At 42.3% G+C, this 22,256-nt stretch overlaps 1 protein-coding gene across 11 annotated transcripts in view; it reads right to left on the reverse strand.

Moving 5' to 3' along the window:
- Positions 1–22,256, reverse strand: part of LOC121936212 (kelch-like protein 13) — a 59,168-nt gene that overhangs the window by 11,565 nt on the left and 25,347 nt on the right. For 10 of the 11 annotated variants that reach the window (XM_042478177.1, XM_042478170.1, XM_042478178.1 and 7 more), the window contains 3 exons: positions 10,359–10,500; positions 6,748–6,880; positions 6,317–6,513 (listed from right to left, as the gene is read on the reverse strand). In XM_042478177.1, the coding sequence (XP_042334111.1) occupies positions 6,317–6,513; positions 6,748–6,880; positions 10,359–10,500 (472 nt within the window). The remainder of the gene's footprint in view (positions 1–6,316; positions 6,514–6,747; positions 6,881–10,358; positions 10,501–22,256) is intronic. The other variant, XM_042478175.1, reaches the window with a different exon arrangement.

Raw genomic sequence — 22,256 nt, forward strand, 5'->3', positions numbered from 1 at the left:
CACCTCTATCTGTTCTTCTGCCTGCCCAGGGTGAAAGCTAAATCAGACTTGGATTCTAAAAACACTCCCCTCCCCACCGCCACCCTCCATCGGTCACCATCCTCCATGGTTCATCATTTTGTTTGTTTGCTCCCTCCAGTTCCAGGGAGATTCCCTCATGATCATGAGGGATCATGAGTTCAAGAACCTGACAGTCCCTTGTGTATCTGGAGTGGGACTTAGCATGGGTCATCCCAAGATGATCCCTTAAAACCCATCACAAGCACTTCTGTACTGCCAAAAAGAAACCCACCCTAAAAACCCATGCTGCACCAATACTCCCCCCCCCACATGTCCTCTGACAAGTCCCCAAATCATCTTGAGTCTAGGGAAGTTATTTCATTTCCTTAAAATCCAATATACTTAAGGTACAAATTGGACTGAATGCAAGGAAGCTCGTGATGGCACAGGAGATATCCTTAGGTGACATCTTCTGTACTGCAATACCCTGTTAGTTTTCCAATTCCCAGCTGACAGATTCCCAGTAAATTATTGTATTATTATTGGCCACTGCTCATGAGATATGCACAAACCAAAAGCTAATGAACTGATTTTTTTCCTTGCCCTTGAGCATTTACTCGCTAGATTATCTTCTTAGTTTAGCTAGCTATGCAGACTTGGTGTTCTAGCCAAATGCCAAGCTGTGTTACAGAGTCTTAATGGCTAAACCTCAATCTTGAACATAGTTGCTTAGAAATGTTCATTTTCCACTGGCTGTCCCTCCAAGCAACTACTAAGGCTTACAGTTTTTATATAATCTTGTGTGTTATGCTGTTGGCAAAATCACACATTTCTCAACAAGTAATGTGTGATTACTACTGAATCAAATTAGGTTGCATTTAGTACCACAATCCCCAGTGAACTGTATGTCAGGTGATGTTTGTTGTGCGGCTTCGAGTAATTTGTGACTTACAATGACCCTACGGCAAACTGATCACAAGTTTCCTTGGCAGAATGTGTTCAGATTTTGCCCTTGCCTTACTCTGAAGCGAAGAGAATGCCCAAGGTCATCCAATGGGTTTCCTTAGCCAAAAAGGGAATTGAACCCTGGTTTTCTAGTGTCCTAGTCAAACCGCTATGAATCATGTCAGGATTTTTTATTTTGTTAAGTATTTTGGTATTCAGTTTTTGGAGATAGTTATAAAAGAAAAACAGGGCTATAGCAGGAAGTCTTAACAAGGATTCTCAGAGATGGGACGGCTGGAAAAAAATTATGACTCAGGACTGTTATTATGTCAGAAGTCTGCACATGCTTGGCCTCACCAGCAGAATTCAGTGAAGATGCACCGGGAAGCTATACTCATGTATAAGTCAAGAGATTTTGGTCAAAAAATTAAGCCCCCAAAATTGAGTTGCCTTTTCCACAAGTCAATGTATGTATTATACTTTACCTCTTCAAACCATCCCCTGGTGAAAGGCAAGAGTATAACCTCTTCTGGAAGCACTGATCCCCTACTGTCTCATCCAACCAGCCTTTAGTGTGACCACAGTTATAACTGCTGAAATGTAATTTCTTTGGCATTGTTTTTCTTTGCTTTATCCTCTGCATCCTTTGAAACATGCCTCTAAGTTTTATCTTCGACTTAGTCACAGGTCATATAAAAATCCATACTTTTGGCCCTCAAACCTGTCCTTAACTTATACATGAGGTCAACTTATAGTTGAGCATATACGGTATTTCCTAAGGACCTTTTAGCCAGAAATCTTATATACACTTCCTTCTCAGTAAGTTCCTCTGAACACAAGGGCCTACGTCTGAATAGACAAGTACAGGACTGCACTCTTAATGTCCCAAGAGCTGAAGATATATGGACCATATGTTCACTTTTTACAGAGCAAACACTAGCTGGGGAGGTAAGCCATTATTCTGGAGTGGCTGATAGATCCTTCCAAAACAACTTGATGGTTCATCGGTGAGCCTACAGGGTTAACTGAGCATGGCTCAAACCAACTGTGTAGATGGATGGAGAGGAGCGGCACAGAGGACAGGACTTCACACCAGGCTACTTTGGCAATTCTAGGCCACATAAGAAGGCTGCATCATTAACTGGAGAGAAAAGCAGTCTCCATTCCTTGCTTCAAACGGAGAAGCCAAATTTTACTGCGTCTGTTTTATTGCCTTAGGTCACACACACATGGGGAGGTGCTCACTTTCTGTCTACGTATTTTCCCTGTAACATCCAAAGTGGAATGTAGATACTAGGACCACAACATCATCACCTTATTTCCCCTGTATGATATTTTATCATCTCTGCCTGAGGAAGAATCCTGTGAAATGTCAAATTTTAGTGTGGTGTATTTTTACACCTTTTGTTGTCCCAGTTACCACAAGATTGATTTTTACATCTTGTTGGGGGTTTATTTATTTATTTTTATCTCTGTTTTAAATCTATTTGCAATTAGCTCTCTTCTTTGCATCCCAGGTGAACAGTCTAGGACAACCACAAATCTTGATGTATTCCCAATTTTTGTTAACCCCTCTCCTGTTGCACTCTTTTCTGCTGAGAGACATAAAATACGTGGTAATGTTGAAGCCATAGAGGGGGTGAAATGTGATTTAGTTATTTTTTTTAAAAAAAGCAAACATTAGAATTCTTTGCAGACTGAAAAAAGGGCTTTGAAAAACCCACTGAAAAAAAAATAACTTCCATGAACTCTTCCTTGTTTCTTTCCCAGGCCTTCAAATCTTTGTCCATACTACCTCGACCTAGAAGTGCCTCTGCAACCCAGCCTTTGCTCCATATCACCCTGTGCATAAACACAATTTGTTGCACCCACCCCTCCATCCTATTTATCCAAAAACCTCCATGTCTCTTGGTTGGCTGTCCCCATACCTTCCATCTATCTGTCTCTGTCTCTTTCTTTACCTCCCCTTCCCCCCCCCCCCCCTTTGCTCCTTCCTCCTCCATCTTTTGGGGTGCATCCAGATAGAAGAATTTGAAAATTAACCAACCAAAAGTGTTATGCATCTGTTGTGTCTTCCCTTCCTCAATGCAAGGTGTGTGTGTGTGTGAGGGGGGATCCTCTTCAATGAAATGACAGTGGTAAAACACAGGGGGGCTAAAATGTGTGGAACTAGAAATGCATCTAGGACCATCTCTGTCACTATTACTACCATCTGCATGAAATTGCACTGGGAAGGTTGGGCCCAAGATGCATAGGTTATATGAAAGACCACATCTTCCTATGTGCGCTTGGCCAAATGTTAAGATCCCTGTGGGAAGGCTTAGTTTCAGTCCCACCATCACCAAAGGCATGTCTAATGAAGATATAGTATATAAGAGGTCCTTCCTAGTGGCTGCTCCCAGGCTAGGGGACTCTGTCCCACCAGAGCCTAACCTGCTCTTCTCTCTCTGTTCCCCTCCCAACAAAGGGAAGATTTGGGCTATTATTTCATTGTTGTTGAAGGGATTTCTAATGGGGTATGCATGCATGCTGTGCTTTTATTCTCATCATTATTTGGTGAATGCTTCTGAACTGTTCCCAATTAAGGATGCTTTAATTGCATGTTAACTTTTTATTATAACCACCGGTTCTTTAGCTATATTTCCTTTGAATCTATGCTGTGAGTTGGCTTAGGTCCCAGGCTGGGAGAAAAAGAAAACCACATCCAGGGGGGAAATTGGGCTAGCTCGACTGCAGGCTAGCAGGGACATCATGCAAAAACCCAAAGAGCACCAGTTTTAAAAAAACTGGACCAGCTGCCAACACCTTCCAGTCTCAAATCAAGATGCTGGAAATGACATTTAAAGCCCTAAATGGCTTGGGACCTCGATACTTGAAGGAGCGTATATGGACCTACCTGCCTGAGATTTAAACTTGACTGGAAGGACATTCCTTCCCTTCAGTAGGGGAACTATATTAAGTACATTTCAGCACTTCAGCACTTCTCCAATGTTGCACCCTAGTTATGGAACATCCCTGCTCATGAAGTTCAGCAGCGAGAGCACATACAGCTTTCACTCTCCCATCCATTCTGCACAGTGAGCGTCAGACACTGCAGACAATTTGGCTGCGACAGCATGAAAAAAATGGTGCCAGCACCCCTTTGCCCATGTTTTTGGGTCCAGGGAGAATAATAATATTCACTCATTCCTATTGTGAGGGACACATATTTCCCCACAAAGTGATGTACATGGGCAGAAAACAAAAGCTGCCTGGAAATGCACCAGGACCCACAATCTAAGAGGCAGGTTTATTTTCATGGGGTTTATTTTATGCCACTGTGGCCTTCCCTTTCTTGTTGCTGAAGAACTAAGAGTGGAGGGGAAAGCTTGGAAACTTAAATATATTTTTCATGTAATGTGACCGAAACCTCTCGGCCGCCTAGCTCGGAAGACGCAGAGAAAGATGGCAGGGAGTGTCAGATTCAGCTACTGCAACTGAAATGAAAAGCTGGAGATAGGAGTAGCTGATGACAGCAGCTCCAAATAACACAGCTGAAGCCAGAAAATTGTGAGAAATAAATGGAGGCGGCAGTACCAGAAATGAAAAAGGAGAGGATTTAGGAGATGCTAGCAGTTAATGGGTTTGCAAGCGTAACCGACACACAGATAATCCTATATCCTCATTGCTAAACCCAGGGATAAACTACTCGGCGCTTCCTCTGCCTCTTGACGGTCCCCTTGACCCCAGTGTCCAGCCATCCAGAATTTAGACATCATTGCCTTCAGCTAAGATCCCAAGACTGGAATTCTATTTCTTCCACTGATAATGGGCTGACCTCAAATCAGAAATTCAGGGACTTAAAGAACACTGGTTTTAGAGTTCCTTATCGTGAACAGGGAAGTGACACATTCATGCACAACCTTCAACACCAAAACTGCTCCACCATCCTTTTAAAAATCAAAATAAAAATCCAGCCTTGGGAGCTGGGATGCTTTGGAGTTTTTTTCTCACTTCCCTTCCATGGTCTTAAGGCAGTGGTTTCATAATCTGGAAGTGTCATATTTTAGCAGTCACATGATAAAAGTCAGTATCACATTGAGGGTTTTTTTGGTTTGTTTGTTTGATTTGGTGAGGGTATGCAATATTGGGAGTAATCCTGCAAAACAGCACACAAGCCGCTGTCTTTTAGAGCATGACTTCAAGCCCTTGTGCCCTGACCAAAACACACACATGAATCAGAGATAATGGGCCTTATGTAACCACAAGATGCTCTTGTCCAAATTGCACAGCAAACAAATTTGTACTGTACCTCCAAGTGCTGAGTCCAGCTGCAATCATAAATGCAGGCTCTGAAAATGCTTGTCTTGATATAAGAGGCACCAAGGCTCTGGCGGAGTGGAGGATACAAGGAAAAAGCTGCCCCAACTCCTGGACTACTGCTAGCAAAGCTGTTGCAAGGCAATAGATGTTGGCCTCCGCAAGGTAGCATCCCTGCAATATCTCACCATATTCAAATAAAAGGCGGACAGCTAACCAGCGTGCCAAACCTCTCTGTATTTCATCAAAAAAGATCATCCAACACACCTGCAGTCCCAACTGGTCTAATCCATCTCCTCTACAGTAGAAACCTGTGGTAAGCCAAGTCAGCTAGGGAGCTATTCTGATGGCAACTCTTGCAATAGAATTGTTTACATAAATACTCTGAAGGCCCCAGATCCTTTCTGATCTCAGAAGCTAAGCAGGATCAGACCTGGTTAGTACTTGGAAAGAAGAAAACTAAGGAATATCAGGTGCTGTAAGAAGTATTAATATTATTACAGATGGACCTTTGTAACCATTGATTTTTTATCCACAGATACAAGCATCCATGGCTTGAAAATATTTTTAAAAAATATAATTCCAAAAAGCAAATCTTGACTTTGTGACTTTATACAGGGGACACCATTTTACTACCCATTGTATATAATTGGACTTGAGCATCCACCGATTTTGGTATTCATAGGGGGTCTTGGAACCAAACCCCAGCATATACCAAGGGCCCACTGTATTACCACCATCAACATCAGCATCACAGATTGATAGAGTTGAAAGAAACCACAAGGGCCATCCAGTGTAACCCCCTGCCATGCAAGCATATACAATCAATATACAGTATTATATTCCAGCTTTATATTCATGCAGAGGAAGGCAATGGCAAGCTTTCTCTGAGTAAATCCTGCCAAGAAAACCATATAATAAATGTTGTCATAAGTAGGAGTCAACCTGAAGGTACACAACAACAAACAGAATTGCTGGGGGAATCTTTCAAGCTGTCAGTTTACTGGGATGCCAACGCACACACAAACACACACAAGACAATAAACTGAGCAATAACCCGAGACGTCCTTACCCCAGATATAAGAAACACTTTGCAGAAGTCCAATACAGGCAATATCTGCAAAAAGCTGGCAGCTTCTAGAGTATCCTGAAGGTTGTCCATGTTGAGAGAAAGTTTTGCAGTATAAATAAAATCTATTATCTTCTTTAAACCTATTTTGTTCACTCCATGGAGCTTAATGCACATTAAGTCTTGTTCTTTCATCCCACCTGAGAACAAAGTTTAGATAAAATATGGTTAAAGCTTGAAAGAGAGCCCTGAAAAGTATCTTGGCCCAAAGAGAGAGGGAAACATGCTCCACACATGCACGCTAGCTGCACAGAACACCAATGAATATATTATACTGGACAAATATATCCCATGAAAGTATTTCATACTGGACGCACTCATGGGTGACATGAGTTCTCACATGCAGAAGTGTGCCTTATCCCCATAAATTGTACCTGTGAACATGGCCTTGAAGTAATCACTAGCCGATGCCATCATTGCCCTATGAACTGGAAACACTTCATCACCGTCGCCTGGCACTAAGGTCACATCACAAAGCAAACCTTCTATTCGCAGCTGGTCAAAACCCTACAAGAGAAAAGACCACATGAATAGTTCCGCTCATCTATTTACCACAAAACAGAAGCCACTTCCCAATTGTTGAAGTAGCCCATCCCTAATTTGATAATGACAGGAACCTGACCGAAACTGCATGGTTCTTGAATTGCTCCCCTCCCATCACCCAGAATCACATCATGCTCAGCTGGAGCATAACCACTGTTGCTCAAAAGCTATTAATTTTAAGGAGAATAAGAAAAAGGAGCTGTTCTATTCCACTGAAGGATGCTATATACCACTACCCTTCTCCATAAAAGAATGCAATGGTTGTTATCAGGGCATCGGTTTTGCTTACCCAGGCAGACAGAAAGACTTCCTTTGAGCATGAAAGCAGCTGCAAGCCACCCTGTTATTGTTACTGCTATTATTAATATCCCACCTATTTCTCAGTTTGGGACCCAAGGTGGCTTACAATAATTAAAACAGACAAAGCTAAAACTTTGCCCCATAGCAAAGTTTAAAAATGTAATCTATAAAATTAAAACAACTTAAAAACAGCCATTAAGAAGTACACAACAAATAGACAATATTGTACATTATGCAAGGCCTATTTCCCTTGAACAGTAAGTCTTCAAAAGCCTGCCAAAACAAAAGAAGAAAGCCTTCCCCTGCCTGTGGAAAGACAGCAAGAAGGGCCATAATATAAATCTGAAGGAAGAGAGTTTCAGAGCCTGGGAGCAGCCCCCGAGAAGACCCTCTCTCATGTTCACACCAGGAGAGAAAGGTCTTCCCAAAAGATCTCAAAACATAGGCAGACTTATATGGGAGAATACTACCCTACAGATACTTGTCTTTTACCCTAGGTAACTGCATTCTCCATTTTCTACAGGCTCATAATTCGCATCTGATGTTGAAGCTCTGTAAGGATGAAAAAGGATGTTGGAAAGTTGAAGGAAGAGCCCAACCATGCTCCTTTCATTCCACTAACAATTGTTCAACTACCATACAGGACAGGTTGAGGAAAACTCGGCCCTCCAGACAACCAATTTCAATTCCTCTCATCTCTCAATAGTGGCTAGGATGCTCTGTTGGCATCTAAACCTTCAGAACATCCAAAGGACCCCATTATCTCCTGGAGGATTAACACAGTCCTCTAACCTTTCACAGCTGCCTACTCCTGTTCTATAAATATCTCATTTGGATGTATCTACCCAGTCCCAATAATCTGGATTCACCCAGTTCCTGCAATCCAGATTCACAATCAAAAGTTTATCATCATTCCTTGCAAGCGACACCAGGCTAACAACCAATAACCAACATCCTGGGATATGGTGGTGCTTCATTATTGCATGCTGAAATATTCATGATGTAAACTGAAATGTGGAAAGCTTATTATCACACTCCTAGGTACGTTTCTGCTGATGCAGGTACAACCCATTTAAAGCAATCTTTTCTTTCTTTTCTCTCTCTAATTCAAGTCTGACCTAAAAAGCTATGAAAACATGAAAAATTCAGACAGGGAGACTCAAATTTATCAAACGCAAGAGATGCACAATAGGAAAGCAGAGGGCAAGGAAGTGAATGTACAAAATGAATACTGAGCAGCATACAGCTACAGCTTGTACAGCTGGGCAGATCTTGGCTGCGCTAGTCCACTGCTTATGATAATTCAAAGACAGATGAGAGATATCTTCTAGTTCTGAGGAGAGTGAGGCAGCCAAGCAATGAATAAGAAACCCTCACTCTAAATCTTGTCTCTACCGTGGACTGACTAGACGGATTTAGAAAAAGCTACTCGCTTGCTATCACAGCCTCGGCTTATCCATTTGCAATACAAGAAGATTTCAGTAGCAACCCGCCTAACAGGCTGCTGTAAGAATGACTGAGATTGTGGACATGAACCTCTTTCAACACCCCAAAGCGCTATGCAAATGCAAACTGTTCCTTATTCCTTCCTTTATTTATTTGATTTATACCCTGCCTTTCTCCTCAAGGGTTACAATGTCAGCTAAGACACAAGAGTTAAAACAAAGTGGTAGAAAAGTTTTTAAAAACCATCCTTTAGAGGTCTTTAAACAGAGGCTGGATGGCCATCTCTTGGGGGGGTGCTTGGATTTTGAGTTCCTGCATGGCAGAATAAGTTTGGACTGGATGGTTCTAAGGGGGTCTCATGATTCTATGATTCTATTAAGCAATTCAATTAAATCATGACTTTTAGAATATTAACTTAAAATACCCCAAAGACATGTTCCTTACTAAAAAGCAGCATACCCACAGCACATCCTCCAACCAGTTGAAGGCCAGCTTAAACAGGAAGGTGTTTGCCTGCTGGCAAAAAAGAGAAAGTGACCAGCCAAGCCTCCCATGGGATGGGGCTCCATAAATATTATTAAACCCCTAAAACATTTAGGAGACTCCTCTTTGCAACATTTCGTTTTCAGCTCCAAATCCACAGAGCCCAAATTGAAATTTACTCTGGAGCACAATTCCATGAGCAGATGTCATTATCAATATGGCCCTACCTCTACGCCTCCATCATACAACCACTGGAGGTGGAAGAAATAAAGCTTTATAGCTGCAGTGTATGGCAAAGCCTCATTTCAGATGTAAGTCACAGACTGGCAGACCACATGGCATCAGAAGCAGATGGCCAACTCCAACCATGCTCACAGGATGCGCCTGGACTCCAGCACAGTGTGCTGATAGATAATGAAACTGTATTGCCCAATGAAACATGCTCCAAGCCAAGGGAACCCCCCCCAAAAGGGGGGGGGGGGGGAGGAAGAACAAAATGTTTTAACATCAAAAGGCAGTTTCACCCCAACAAATTTCCTTGAACCAATTCCCTTGTAGGCAAACAAACTAGACTCTTCATAAAAGGTCTCTCTCTTGCTCTCTCTGCGCAGTATGAAGCTTGCACTGTGGTCTCCCTTCAGTTGCAAGGGAAAACCAGGTGTTGTGATACTGTTACTGATCTGATGAGAATATTTAATTCGGAAAAGAGAGGGAGGGGATGAATCAATGGGTTTCAGTAGCTAACAAGTAGACACACTTGTGCACTTAATTTCCAACCACTCAGTGGCTTAGTCTGCAATGGTTTTGCCAATATGCGAAGGGATCTTGCAGCAGGTGCTACACTATCCCTTTGCATACTGATGTTCCAGATTAACACGGCAATGATTCTAAACTGCTTTGCCAAAATGGACTTAATGGAGGAAGGATGAATCCCATTGACATTCACACTCTATGTTTACAGCCATTTGATTCCACTTTGACTGCCATGGCTGCCTTTGATGGAATCCTGTGGCTTGGAGTCTGGCTATAAACTAGTTCTCTGGCTAGCAATTCCAAATGTCCCTCCTTGAAATGCAAAACCTAAGATTTCACAGATGTTACCATTGCAGTTAATGGTAGCAAAATGCTATAAATGTGTAGCGTGAAAGAGACCATACAATGGTCTCTCACAACTAACATGTGGCTGACAGTTCAGTTCACGGTGTTCCCTTACCTGAAGTACTACGGAGCTGTGAGTGTTGCTGGTGAAAAACCTGGTGGTCCCTGTCTTTGATGATTGCAGATGGGCAGACACACCCATATCGCTGCTCCCGAGAGAGACTTTCATGTGAGGGTCTTCCTCTTCAACCAGGGATCTAGAAGGCAAAGCAGAAGAAAGCACCCTTAAGCCAAAATCCAATCCCTGTTATCCCCCCTTGCCATGTGAATGACAACCACTAATGGAAGGCTAACTTGGGAGTCAAGCCAGAGACTTCTGGATAGGAGTTGGACCAGATATCTGATACACAGTTATTAAATGTTGAAATGTGGCATGATCATGGTTAGTTCTGACTTCTGGCTTTGCTCCAAGAAACTAAAAAAACTACAACGATATTTATTTTTTGCCATGGTTAACTCGCCTTGCACATATAGTCTGTTTCCAAGATGCAGAATTTAGGAGCAGCGGGGAAGAAAGCTGTGGAGGCCTTTACAAGATGCAGAACTACTACCTGTTCTTAAACTGTGAATTATGTGTTCATACCTGTTACAACTTCCAGTGGAAAGCATGCTCACTGGGACTAGCTTACATATGGTTTTGAATGTGCATTACTCCATGCATCCTGTGATGTGTAAAGCTATCAACTGATTTTCATAACACTCAGAAACACAGCTGTCACGTTCACTTAGAGGTACCTTGACTCTTAACAAGCAGATAAAACATTGGCCTCAAAATCTGTTTCAGAAATCCCTTTAATAGCAAATTGCCCCCCAATGCAAGCAAACTTAACTTTAATCCCTTTTATATCTATGTGGCGAAAACCCAGTTCACATACTGAAAGGAAGTTGTTTTTACACAATTCTTGGGAACATGTGCTTGGGCCGACATTTTCTTGCCTTGAGTCAAGGGAGAACACATCTATTTAAAGTAATTTCTGAAATGCGAGAATTTTTCAGGGATTAGTCAAAGCCACAGATAAATTTGGGGAAGGATCAGCCATTAAAAAAAAACCTCTCGACAATATATTTGGGACTACACAGTAAACAAAGGTTGGAAACACAGGTGTGAAATACACAGAACAAACAGTGTACAAATGCAGGATGTGTTTAGCAAGTCTCCATTAAAAAAATGTGGCCACCGAGTTACCTGTGTATGGGAGCCTGTGAAAAGTGATGTCCTTTTAAGCATGCAGTGCAGTGCATTGCCATTAACAAAGCAAAAGCAAACCCCAGCAACCCCCCCCAAAAAAAACCCTCATGTCACATCTTGATTAATTGCATAAACCATCTACACAATCCTAATCCAAGGATTTACTTCCCACGCTACATTCGTGCCAGGAAATAATTGTTAGGAAAAGGTTGTTTTTTTAAATAAGGGAGGGGAACGCAGAGATGAGTGCATCGGTTGAACGACGGCTATTAGAGGTTGTGCTCAACGTCTGAAGCAGCCCTGCGTCTTATTAAAGTGTACAGCACGCTTCAAAACCACTCCAGACTTGCCTTATCATATCGGTAACAAGCCAACAGAAAAAAGCATGTGTTAAAAAACGATACATAGGCTATAATTTGTGCTGAGGAAAGGGAAGAGGCAGCACCTTCTAACACCGGATTTAATATGGCTTCAAGCAAAACGACTTCGTCGGTAACTATTCCCAGGAAAAAGAATCATGTTGTTTGACAAAAGACTTAAATATATGACAGTAATAACCCTGCCAGCAGCCTGGCAGGACACACCTGTGGCTGGGCTGTAGACCTTTCGCTTACAACACGGAAGAGATATTCAAAGGATTGGCTCCCTCTCCCCCCCAAAACCCCACAAAACTAACATGTCTGGGCATGGTGTTCTAGCCTGGAGTTCTCCCCCTGCGTCCCAGCTCTGTGCATATGCTGGAAACCTTCAAAATAATTTTGATTGCCACTGGGTTTTCAAGTCCACTGGACTGGGATGAATGAAAAACAGTTTGCTTGGGGAAACTGAAGTTCTTGGACAAGACTTACAACGCTCAAGGTAAACCTCAATTGGTGAGCAAAACTTTGGGTTGCTGTCAGGTACAGTAAAACACAACTTATGCACTGGGAATTATAATTATGATGACTAATCATTAATTATTATTATTATTATTCATTATTTTGTTGCTGTCAAGCTGACCTCAACCTATGAAGGAGAGACCTCCAAGTCCCCCATCCTCAAGTATCCTGCTCAGGTCTCTCGGACTCAGGGCAGCCATTGTGCCTTCCTTGGTGGAGTCTATCCATCTGTAATATGGGGTCTTCCTTCTTCCCTACTGTCTTCTACCTTTCCCAGTATTACTGTATTTTCTACTGAGTCATGTCTTCTCACAATATGCACATTAGTCACCATGGCTTCTAAGAGAGTTCAGGTTTGATTTGCTCTAGGACCCATTTATTTGTGTTTTTAGCAGTCCACGGCATCCATAAAACTCTTCTCCAGCACAACATCCCAAATGAGTTGTTTTTTTCCTATCAGTTTTCTTCACTGTCTAGCTTTCTCAGCCATGCATAAGAATGGGAAATACAATGGTGGGGACCATCGTATAACTTTAGTATTCAATGAAATATCTTTACACTTCAGGATCTTGCCAAGTTCGTTCATAGCTGCCCTTCCAAGTCCTAGTCTTCTTCTGGTTTCTGGACTGCGTTATTTATCCATCAATATATTTTATTTAATCAAATCCTCCCCCCCCCCACCTATTTTTCATGTTATTGCTGTCATCATTGTTAGCAGCAGCAGCAGCATTAGCCTTATAACCAACTTTCTCCCCAAACTGGGACCCAATCCCTAAAATAACTTTAGCTTTCAGGATACAAATTAACCATGCACTGTCATCTCATGAGACTTAAGCATCCTTCCCAATGCCATCCAGAGGAACACACATAGTAAAGAAACCTCCCAACAGAAAACATACAGACTCCAAGGTTATACCTAGAAGGTTCTTCCAGCTTTAATGTATGTATGTAATGTTTCAAAAAGGAAGAAGAAATTGCATCCCAAAATGAAAACCCATTGCTTGGTCTCTTTATGTAAGCCACTGCCAGGACACACAGGAAGATTAACAGGCACCTGAATTACCAGCGACTCATACCTGAACAATTGCAGATCCAATACATCAGTACTCCAAAAACTCATTTCCTTTTTATTTCCCCCCAAAGCTACCTTGATTAGGTCAATTCTGAATCCAAGAAGAAGAAGAAAAATCTAATGAGTCCACCGAAAGGGTAGGCAAACTGGGCACAGTCACCAAAGGCATTTTTATTCGTGCTCATTAATGATGGCATGCCAAGTGTGACAATTAATTAAGTAATAATGGATGCAAATATATTGATTAGTGTTTCCTAGTGAGCACATTGTATCACTACCAGGAATTCTAGAAAGCAGGAAAGATAATTCACTTTCTAATTAATTCCACTGCTCTGATCAATAGATGCCATTACGTTTTTGTTGTTTTTAAGGGCAGTCGGTTGGATTTTTAATCAGCATAAAGGTCTGTCAAAGGCAGGGATACTATTAAAGTAAACACGATAAAAATAGATAACGGCAATTCTTGACAAACCATTCACAATAGGTTTGTCATTCAGTATTCTTCTGAACCAGTGGAAAGCCTACAAAATGGAGGATGGGATCTATATTTCTAGCAGGGCAAAGCCAAGGAGTGGAGAGTGAACATCCATGCACCAAGTTTGTTTCTAAGAAGAAGCACATCCCGTCCTAAAAAGCTTGCCTCACTCTGTTCATTAGAAAAAAACAGATTTACTGGGAATTTCTCCTATGCGACTCCTCTTTGTGCCATCAGTACACAACATTGACCTTTTTCCATCTTGTTTCTACATCTGCACATGAGACATGAGCTCTGTTTGCAGTAACAGTGAGACAAAAATCCCCCCAAAAGGAACAGGGCACTTTTAATATTTACCTAGGGCTTATGCTTTGTTATATAACGATACGGCAAAATCCAAAATCCACAAAAGAGCAGAGCCTTTATTCGCCAACCAAAATGCACAAAATACATCATGCAGCTCTTTGAGTCTCCGTTGGCTTCTTCATCAGGCAAACAATGTTTTAAAAAATCTTACAGGAGAAGAAAGGAGATGATGGTGGAGTCACAAGCCTACATTTTGTCTCAGTTGCAGTTCACTTGCTCTGGCGCAAGTTGTTCCCAAATTTTACTCCTCTTGATGTTTTGGAGTTCAGATCACAGAGGCCCCAGCCAATATAGCGAACAGTCTGAAGTCCAAAACATCTGGAGGATACAAGTTTGGGAATCACTGTAAACTTGGAAGAATCTCAACGCAGGCAGAGGCCATTCCCCTTCTTGGCCATGCGGGGACCAGGGACAAAGGGCAATAAAAGACAGATAATAACATTTCAACAGAAAAGTAACTTCCAGAAAAGTAACCAACTTACTATGTCACCAGGAAGCAGAATTCCACAAAAGAGTGTGAATTGCACAAATTAATCCTTTGGACATATATTAAATGATCTGTACATAAATGTACTGTGCTTCTTCTGATTTCTTGACTGCAATCTCTGCTCTGGTCAATGATGAATCCATCTCTTCTGATTACAGAACTCTTTTGATTACAGTTGGCCCTCCGCATTTGCGGCTTTGATTATTTACGGATTTGATTAATATGTTCTCTCTAGGAATCCCTAGGTCCTCCAGAGAAATTCTGCTGGAAACTGACCATAGAGTTGTGCTGGAGGATCTAGAGGTTACTAGAGAAAACACTTCTCTAGGCATCTGTAGGTCCTCCAAACATGATTCTATGGTCAACCTTTGGAAGATGGTGACCACAGAGTTGCACTTCTAGAGTTTCTATAGAGGTGATCTCCCAGATTAAAAATTAGTGTATTTTATTTGCCATTTTTCTACTTTCATGGGGGTCCTGTGCCCCTAACCTCAACGAATGTAGAGAGCCCACTGCATTACTTCATTGTCTAGACTGAATTTATGCAACTCCTCTGTGGTCATTATTTAACTATCCCCATGGTAGTATATATATATATATATATGTTTGTTTTCAGCAAGGACCACGTTGTGCTCCTTCTTAAATATAAAACGGACACAACAGGAAGACAAGTTTGTAAATCACAAATTACAATTGCCAAACAATGTTGCCTCTATTGTTCCTGATGCCATCTCCATTGGAACAGTGCTGTACAGTATTCATTTTGCCAATTTTTAACCCAGCGGATTGAATCTAGACTGAGTCACACCAATGGGACAAGTCAGTCATGACTAAATTTAAAATCAGTGGGACTAAGACATACAAGGTCTTCATGCAATTCATCCTTGTGGATGAAAGGGAATTGCCTTAAGGTGTATATGCATAATGATATCATGGAAACGCCATCCTTGCATCTGTATACTCCTGAGCAGAAATATAAGAATTGCTGAACACACTACTGTATAAGAAAGCTGATTTTTAGCCTGGGGTTTATTTAGGGAAAGAACGGACTTAAGGGAGAAGACAAACATGTTCACTTTACTATAAAGCTACGTTAGATCTTTATGCATATTCTACTGTCGCAAGAGCACATTACAAATCTATCACTTACACATACAGAATACTGTAGATGAAAACGTACATTATGAACGCAAGAATACCACCAGACTGAGCAATGATCGCTGAAGTAAAGAAGAAATAAGAATAAGCTATTATTCACACTCCTCTTTCCTCACGTCAAAATAAAGTACTCTTAATGATGTAGGAAATTTTGCAGACGACTCTCACTAGACACGGGCAAACTTTCTCTCTTCCATTACGTTTGGATTGGTGAATTGTCTCCTGTCGATTTCTGAACATGTTAGCAAGAACTGCCTGAGAAAAGCACACCTCAAGTCACATAAACTGCTGAATTCAGTCAGGCAAATCTCAAATCCAGAGTCTGAGTAGAGTTATTTGGGGTTTGTAAATGCCAACAGAATTTGTTCAAACCATAGTGTCATGGTTTGAATGTTGGACTAAGACTCCAAGAGACCAGAGTTCAAATCTCTGCTCAGATACAGAAAGTCACTGGATGACTCTGGGCCAGTCGCACTCTCTCAGACTCACAGAAAAGCCACAACAAACCTCCTCTGGATAAATCTCATTTAAAAAAAAACCTTTTACAGCCAGTATGGTGTAGCACAGTGATTCCCAAACTTTGTTCCTTTAGATATTTTGGACTTCAACTCCCAGAATTCCTGACTGTTGGCCAAAATGCCTGGGACTTCTGGGAGTTGAAGTCCAAAATATCTAAAGGACCAAGGTTTGGGAACCATGGGTTTGGAAGTTGGACTAGGATTCTAGGAGACCAGGGTTCAAATCACTCCCAAGCCACTGGTTGAACTTGGGCAAGTCCCACATTCTCTAGCCTAAGAGAAGGCAATGGCAAACCTCCCCTGAAGAAGTCTGGCCAGGAAAAACCTAGGGTAGGGTTCCCATTAAGTCAACTGAATGCACAGAACTACTACAAGCAAAGGCCAACACAAGGCACAAGCTATGCAGTCAGAGGTGGGGAGGAAAGCTTTCTTGTATTCCCCTTGCAAGTGTGTCTTTTTTGACTCATTTCTTCAAGCATTTGAGCATTAGTGGCTCAACCAGACCTTGCTTGTCTTGCTTTTTATCTGAATTGGATGGACTGACAATGATAAGAGGAAGGAGAACAATGATAGGAGGAAAGGTTGTACCTAACACACAAGTCCTTGTGATTATTCTACAACCGGTGTTTTCCAACCTTTGGTCTTCTACTCTTCAGCTCCCACAAGCTCTAGCCAACTTGGCCAACAGACAAGAATTATGGGAGCTGAAGTCCAAATCATCTGGAGCACTAAAGATTGGGAAACACTGCTCTACATGATCCAGTGGATAAGCTTTATGGGGGGGGGGACTTACAAAGATCCCCCGCCCCATCCCTTCATTTTAGGCCCAGATTGACTCGATACTGCTTCCACATTTGGTGAATTGTGTCTTCAAGTGAAATTACAAACTCCAGCCCCGATGAGACAAAAAGGAGCATCTGCCTACAAGTCAAGCACAGCATCAAAATTTGCGACACAGCAGTCGGTGCACCATAAACATTTGTTTGCTGGTGCGGCAAGTTGGAAGGTCAGGCTGCAGGATGCTTAATTAAGACAGAAAGCCAGCTCTTACTTCTAGTAGCTTCACACCACATGACGGAGGCAAGCAAAAATCACTCCGGGAAACAAGCACCTATACATCATATATACACATACATGGAGAAAGAGAGAGAGAATAAACACCTTCTCCAAAAGCAGATAAAAGCTTGCTACAAGGCAGAGATCCAAACAGGAAAGAAATTATGATGCAAGTCAATTTGGCCATGATATATTTCGAATATAGAGGGATGTTGTGTGGGCTTTTCTTATTTTTCTAATGCCTCTTTTTAACTAACTGACAAAAGTCAAGACTCCGTTGGAGGGCCCTGACAAGACAGGAGGGAGGCCAACAAGATTACAGGGAAGGAAAAGCTGGAATCAGCATTTCCGAAGCCACTTTCTTAATTGGGCATTTGCTGCACTTCTCTCCCTGGAAAAGGAGGATGACTCACGGTCCCAGCCAGAAAATACGGCTTGTGCTAAACCCAAGAGCAATTACGGCACAGCGCTTGCCTGCAGAGCTCAGCGATCAGGAGCCTGTTCTTTTAACCTTGCCATGGGCAAAGCAAAGGCCATTATTTGGCTGGCACAGCACTCCTCCTCCTTATCTTCTCTTCCTGGGGTCACAACCTCTGTCTCCCAAATTCTCAGGGTCACATTGGAGAAGTCCAACAGCAGCCTATTACCAACATGGGGAGGAACTATTGGGGGGGGGGGATAAAACAACAACGAGAGGAAAACAACACTCATAAGGAAGGATGAAGGCAAATTATGGTTTATGTGGCAAAGCAGCCATATTGTTTATTATGCAGTCAGGATGAAATCCACCAGGTTTTTGCTCGGGGTGCGCATAAGAACATTGGAACACATTAGGTCTCGAGGTGTTAAGGAGCACAGGCAGATGGTTATTGTGATAAAAACATCCATAATTTTATATTTCTGCCTTGAAACAAAATGAGGCCCGCACAATACTAAACAAGCAGCTAGAGATACAGAAAGGGTTCAGCAAGTCATTGAGAAACATGGCCGTATGTTGTGTGCTTTCAGGTAAGGCAAACCTATCAGAGTTTCTTGGCAAGTTTTCTTCCAAGTGGATTTGCCATTGCCTTCCCCTGAAGGTGAGAGCATATGATTTGCTCAAGGTTACCCAGTGGGTTTCATGGCCGAACTGGGAATCGAACCCTGGTCTCCCTAGTAATAGTCCAACGCTCAAACCACCGTGCCATATACCTTGAATGGAACATTATGGCTAGCTGATCCCCCTCTGCCATTGCCTATTCCTCTCTGACAATTACAGATGAGAACTTTTCTTCCACAACCCAAGATGCTCACCTGAGATCTGTAACAAACTAAACTGAGCCAGCCAAATCACTCCACTTGTATGTTCAGCAAAGCTCCGCATGTAGGACATATCCATTAGGTAAGTCCATCTTGCCCTCATGTTTATCTTTTCTAAGAAACATGCAATATGAGGAGAACCAGGCATCAAAGCCCAGGTAATAAAAGCAATAGGGGAAGAAGGGACAAAGACAGAGGGCACATGGTTGACCTTTGGGTTGCAGAACCTCAATAGGCCTTGTTTACCATAGTTGATCACTTACCTTTCTAGGTCAGTAGTGTCCACCATCTACTGACCAGCCAAGCAGAGGAGAACCTTTCTCACCACCAGCAACTGATCCTCTTAACAAGCAGGTTCTGGAGACATAGCAAGTTCCCTCCCTCAACAAGGTCCATCTCTTTTACAGACTTTTCACCCAAAGGCTGACTCTTCATTAGGAACCTTTCCTACAGCTTTCAAGAACACTCATGGAAGCAGATTTGGTGTGAATTGGTTTACGCTTAAACTCACAAACACACACTTAATTGCAAATAAGCGCCACTCACTTCAGGGGAACTGATTTCCAAGAGAGAGTGTGCACTTTGGATTTAGGTCTTTCAGACAGTTTCAGAAGCAAAAGAGAAGCTATGATAGCAGATGTTCAAATGGTACATAGGTCTGATTTCCACATTATGAGCACAATCTATGCATCTCTTCAAAAAGATGAGTTTAGTACTGCACCTGGTACTCACACAGTTCCCCCTAGAAAGATCTGTATGTTTTCTGGGAAGATCTATGGACCATTGCACAGCCACCATCATCACTGCTTCTATGAAATACGTGAGGGAGCCCTGAATTATTTTCAATAAGCAGCTACCAACTTAATACTTATATGCCAACTTTCGTTTATAAAGAAAGATCAAGCCATTTGCATCATTCACTGAAACCAAAGCAAAAGGGCAACATATAGGTGAGAGCACAAAGAAGGCTCTCCTCATGGCACTCCAGCCAGCCATATCTCAATCACTGATGGGCCATGAAGAGATGTCATCCCTCCTTGGCCTCATTTATTATTTTTAGTGAACTTTCCGTTCTTTTTTCATTGGATGGTCTTTTAAACCTGAGCATTCTGATCCATGACCCAGAAATCTGCCTTATTTCTCATGATGAAACACAAAACCAAGTTAAGATGATGTGCACATGAGACTATAACATCCATGTGTCAAACCAGAGCATGACAACAGGCACCACCTCATCCCTCTCTCCTCCCATAGATTACTTCCGCTGGTATTTCGTGACTGAAGGTAAACTGATATGGGAGAAGCTCACATTAGGCTAGAATTAAAAATATATGCTGCGATGGGGTGGAGCATTGAGGAGGAAATTACACTTTGGTCTGAAACATGCTGACTAGAAGCCTTTATCTTTGAAGACACGGCTTAAGAACAAATATCTAAAAATGGAAATAAAAATTTAAGAGTACATTCTGCAGGACTCTGTGCCAAGATTTGTACTTACTGAGAAGAAAATGCTTATCTTAGCTTGAAGGGAAGAAATCGCTACACCACCAATGTGACTGGATCCACTGCAAGGCAAGAGCATGGGCATGCCAGGAGACAGCATTTGCACCTTGCCAGTTTTCTCACCAGAGCCTAGAGGCATCCAGGCTGGTTTTAGGCATTCCCTGCTTCGCCTAATGGCCGGCTGCCTCCAAATCCATGGTAGTAGAAGTACAGCACCAGAGTCTGGTGTGTGGTCATGAGAGGTCAGCAACTTTCCTGACTTATTGTGGCTATAGTATCGGCGTGAAAAGCATTAGCAGTAGCAGACAAAAACTTCCATCACACATACAATAGTAGCAGACAAAACCCCCATAATGCATGGCTTGAGATAAATACATATGTTTATAACCTCCACGAACATAATCAGCAATCATTCACAGCTGGGAAGAGGAGAGAGAAAACTTCTGGGCCCTAGTGACTTTGTTTTAAACCCTACATACTCTTTCCAGAAATCCAGACAGGTCCTAGTAAGAGAAGAGCTTTGCATTCTTGAGGTCTGGTACATGCTCAAATTCTGGAGAGGCTCCATGATTATGCAATCTCTCATTTTCTGCTGAGGTTTCACATCAAGCAGGTATTCAGGAGATAGCAGCCTCTCAAGAGTCAACCTTGTTTCTCCAGTCCCTGGTTGCTCATCTGAGGACTTTTTATCCACAGCAGGGGCTGAAGATCTGCAAGAGACCCCCAGAGGAGCTTGAGCAACTTGGCCTTCCAAAAGACACTTTATCAGCCTTCTGTCCTTGGAGAGAGAAAGAAAGAGTTCACCTGCAGGATCCATTGCACTAATAGCTCTCCTTCACTCCTAGAAGACACATTCCTTCCATAGAAAGGCAAGAGACCAGGTTTGTTCTGGAGTCAGAGTCCTTTTTAAAGGTTCCTACCATGAAGAGAGCCAACGTGGTGCAGTGTCTTTTGAGTGTTGGAATAAGAAACTGGGAGACCAGATTCAGATCTCCACTCAGCCACAGAAATCCACTGGGTGACATTGGGCAAGCTGCACTCTCTCAGCCCCAGAGGAAAGTAAAGGCAAACCCACTCTGAACCATCTTGCCAAGAAAGCCCCGTGACAGGTCACCATAAGTCATAAATCAGCTGAAGACAATCGCAGCAGCAAACAAGCTCTACCAATTCAGTAAATTAATTCTAGCTGGACTAACAACTTTGAGGATCATAGTCCTGCGGAAACCAAGAATCTGATTTGAAACATTTAAACTACAATAGACCTGGTAATCCTCAATATAGAATTTGCTCTTATCGATGGATGGCCCTCCATATCCACAGATTCCTTATCCATGGATTCAACCATCCATGGCTTGAAAATATTATACATATATATATATATATATATATATTCCAAATTTAATACAATTTATATAAGGAACACCAATTTAATTTGTCACTGTATGTAATGGGGCTTGAGCCACCTCAGATTTTGGTATCCACAGAGCAGTGATTCCCAAACTTTGGTCCTCCAGATGTTTTGGACTTCAGCTCCCATAATCCCTGACTGCTGGTCAAGCTGGCTGGGGCTTCTGGGAGTTGAAGTCCAAAACACCTGGAGGATGAAAGTTTGGGAATCGCTGCCATAGGGGTTCCTAAAACCAAACTGCAGCAGTTACCAAGGGCCCACTATACTGTATGTTATCCTCAAAGTGGAATGCAACACCTCCTATGAGAGACAGCCATCTCTGGCTGCTCTGGTACTTTGCCCTTTAGCTGGTGAAAACACAACTGCTCGAGGTAGATAGGAGGCCCAAGGAGAATAATACTTCAGCATCCACTTCCTAACTTTAGAAAGTGGTTTAGCAGGTTAGCCCCACTTAGTGAAACAGTTGGTTCACCATCCTGCAGCCCCTGATCAGACACATATACCCTTGACCTGGCACCACCTTAATTGTGGATCACATTTGAAG

This window comes from Sceloporus undulatus, chromosome 7 (assembly GCF_019175285.1).
Source record: "Sceloporus undulatus isolate JIND9_A2432 ecotype Alabama chromosome 7, SceUnd_v1.1, whole genome shotgun sequence".
NCBI lineage: Eukaryota > Metazoa > Chordata > Lepidosauria > Squamata > Phrynosomatidae > Sceloporus > Sceloporus undulatus.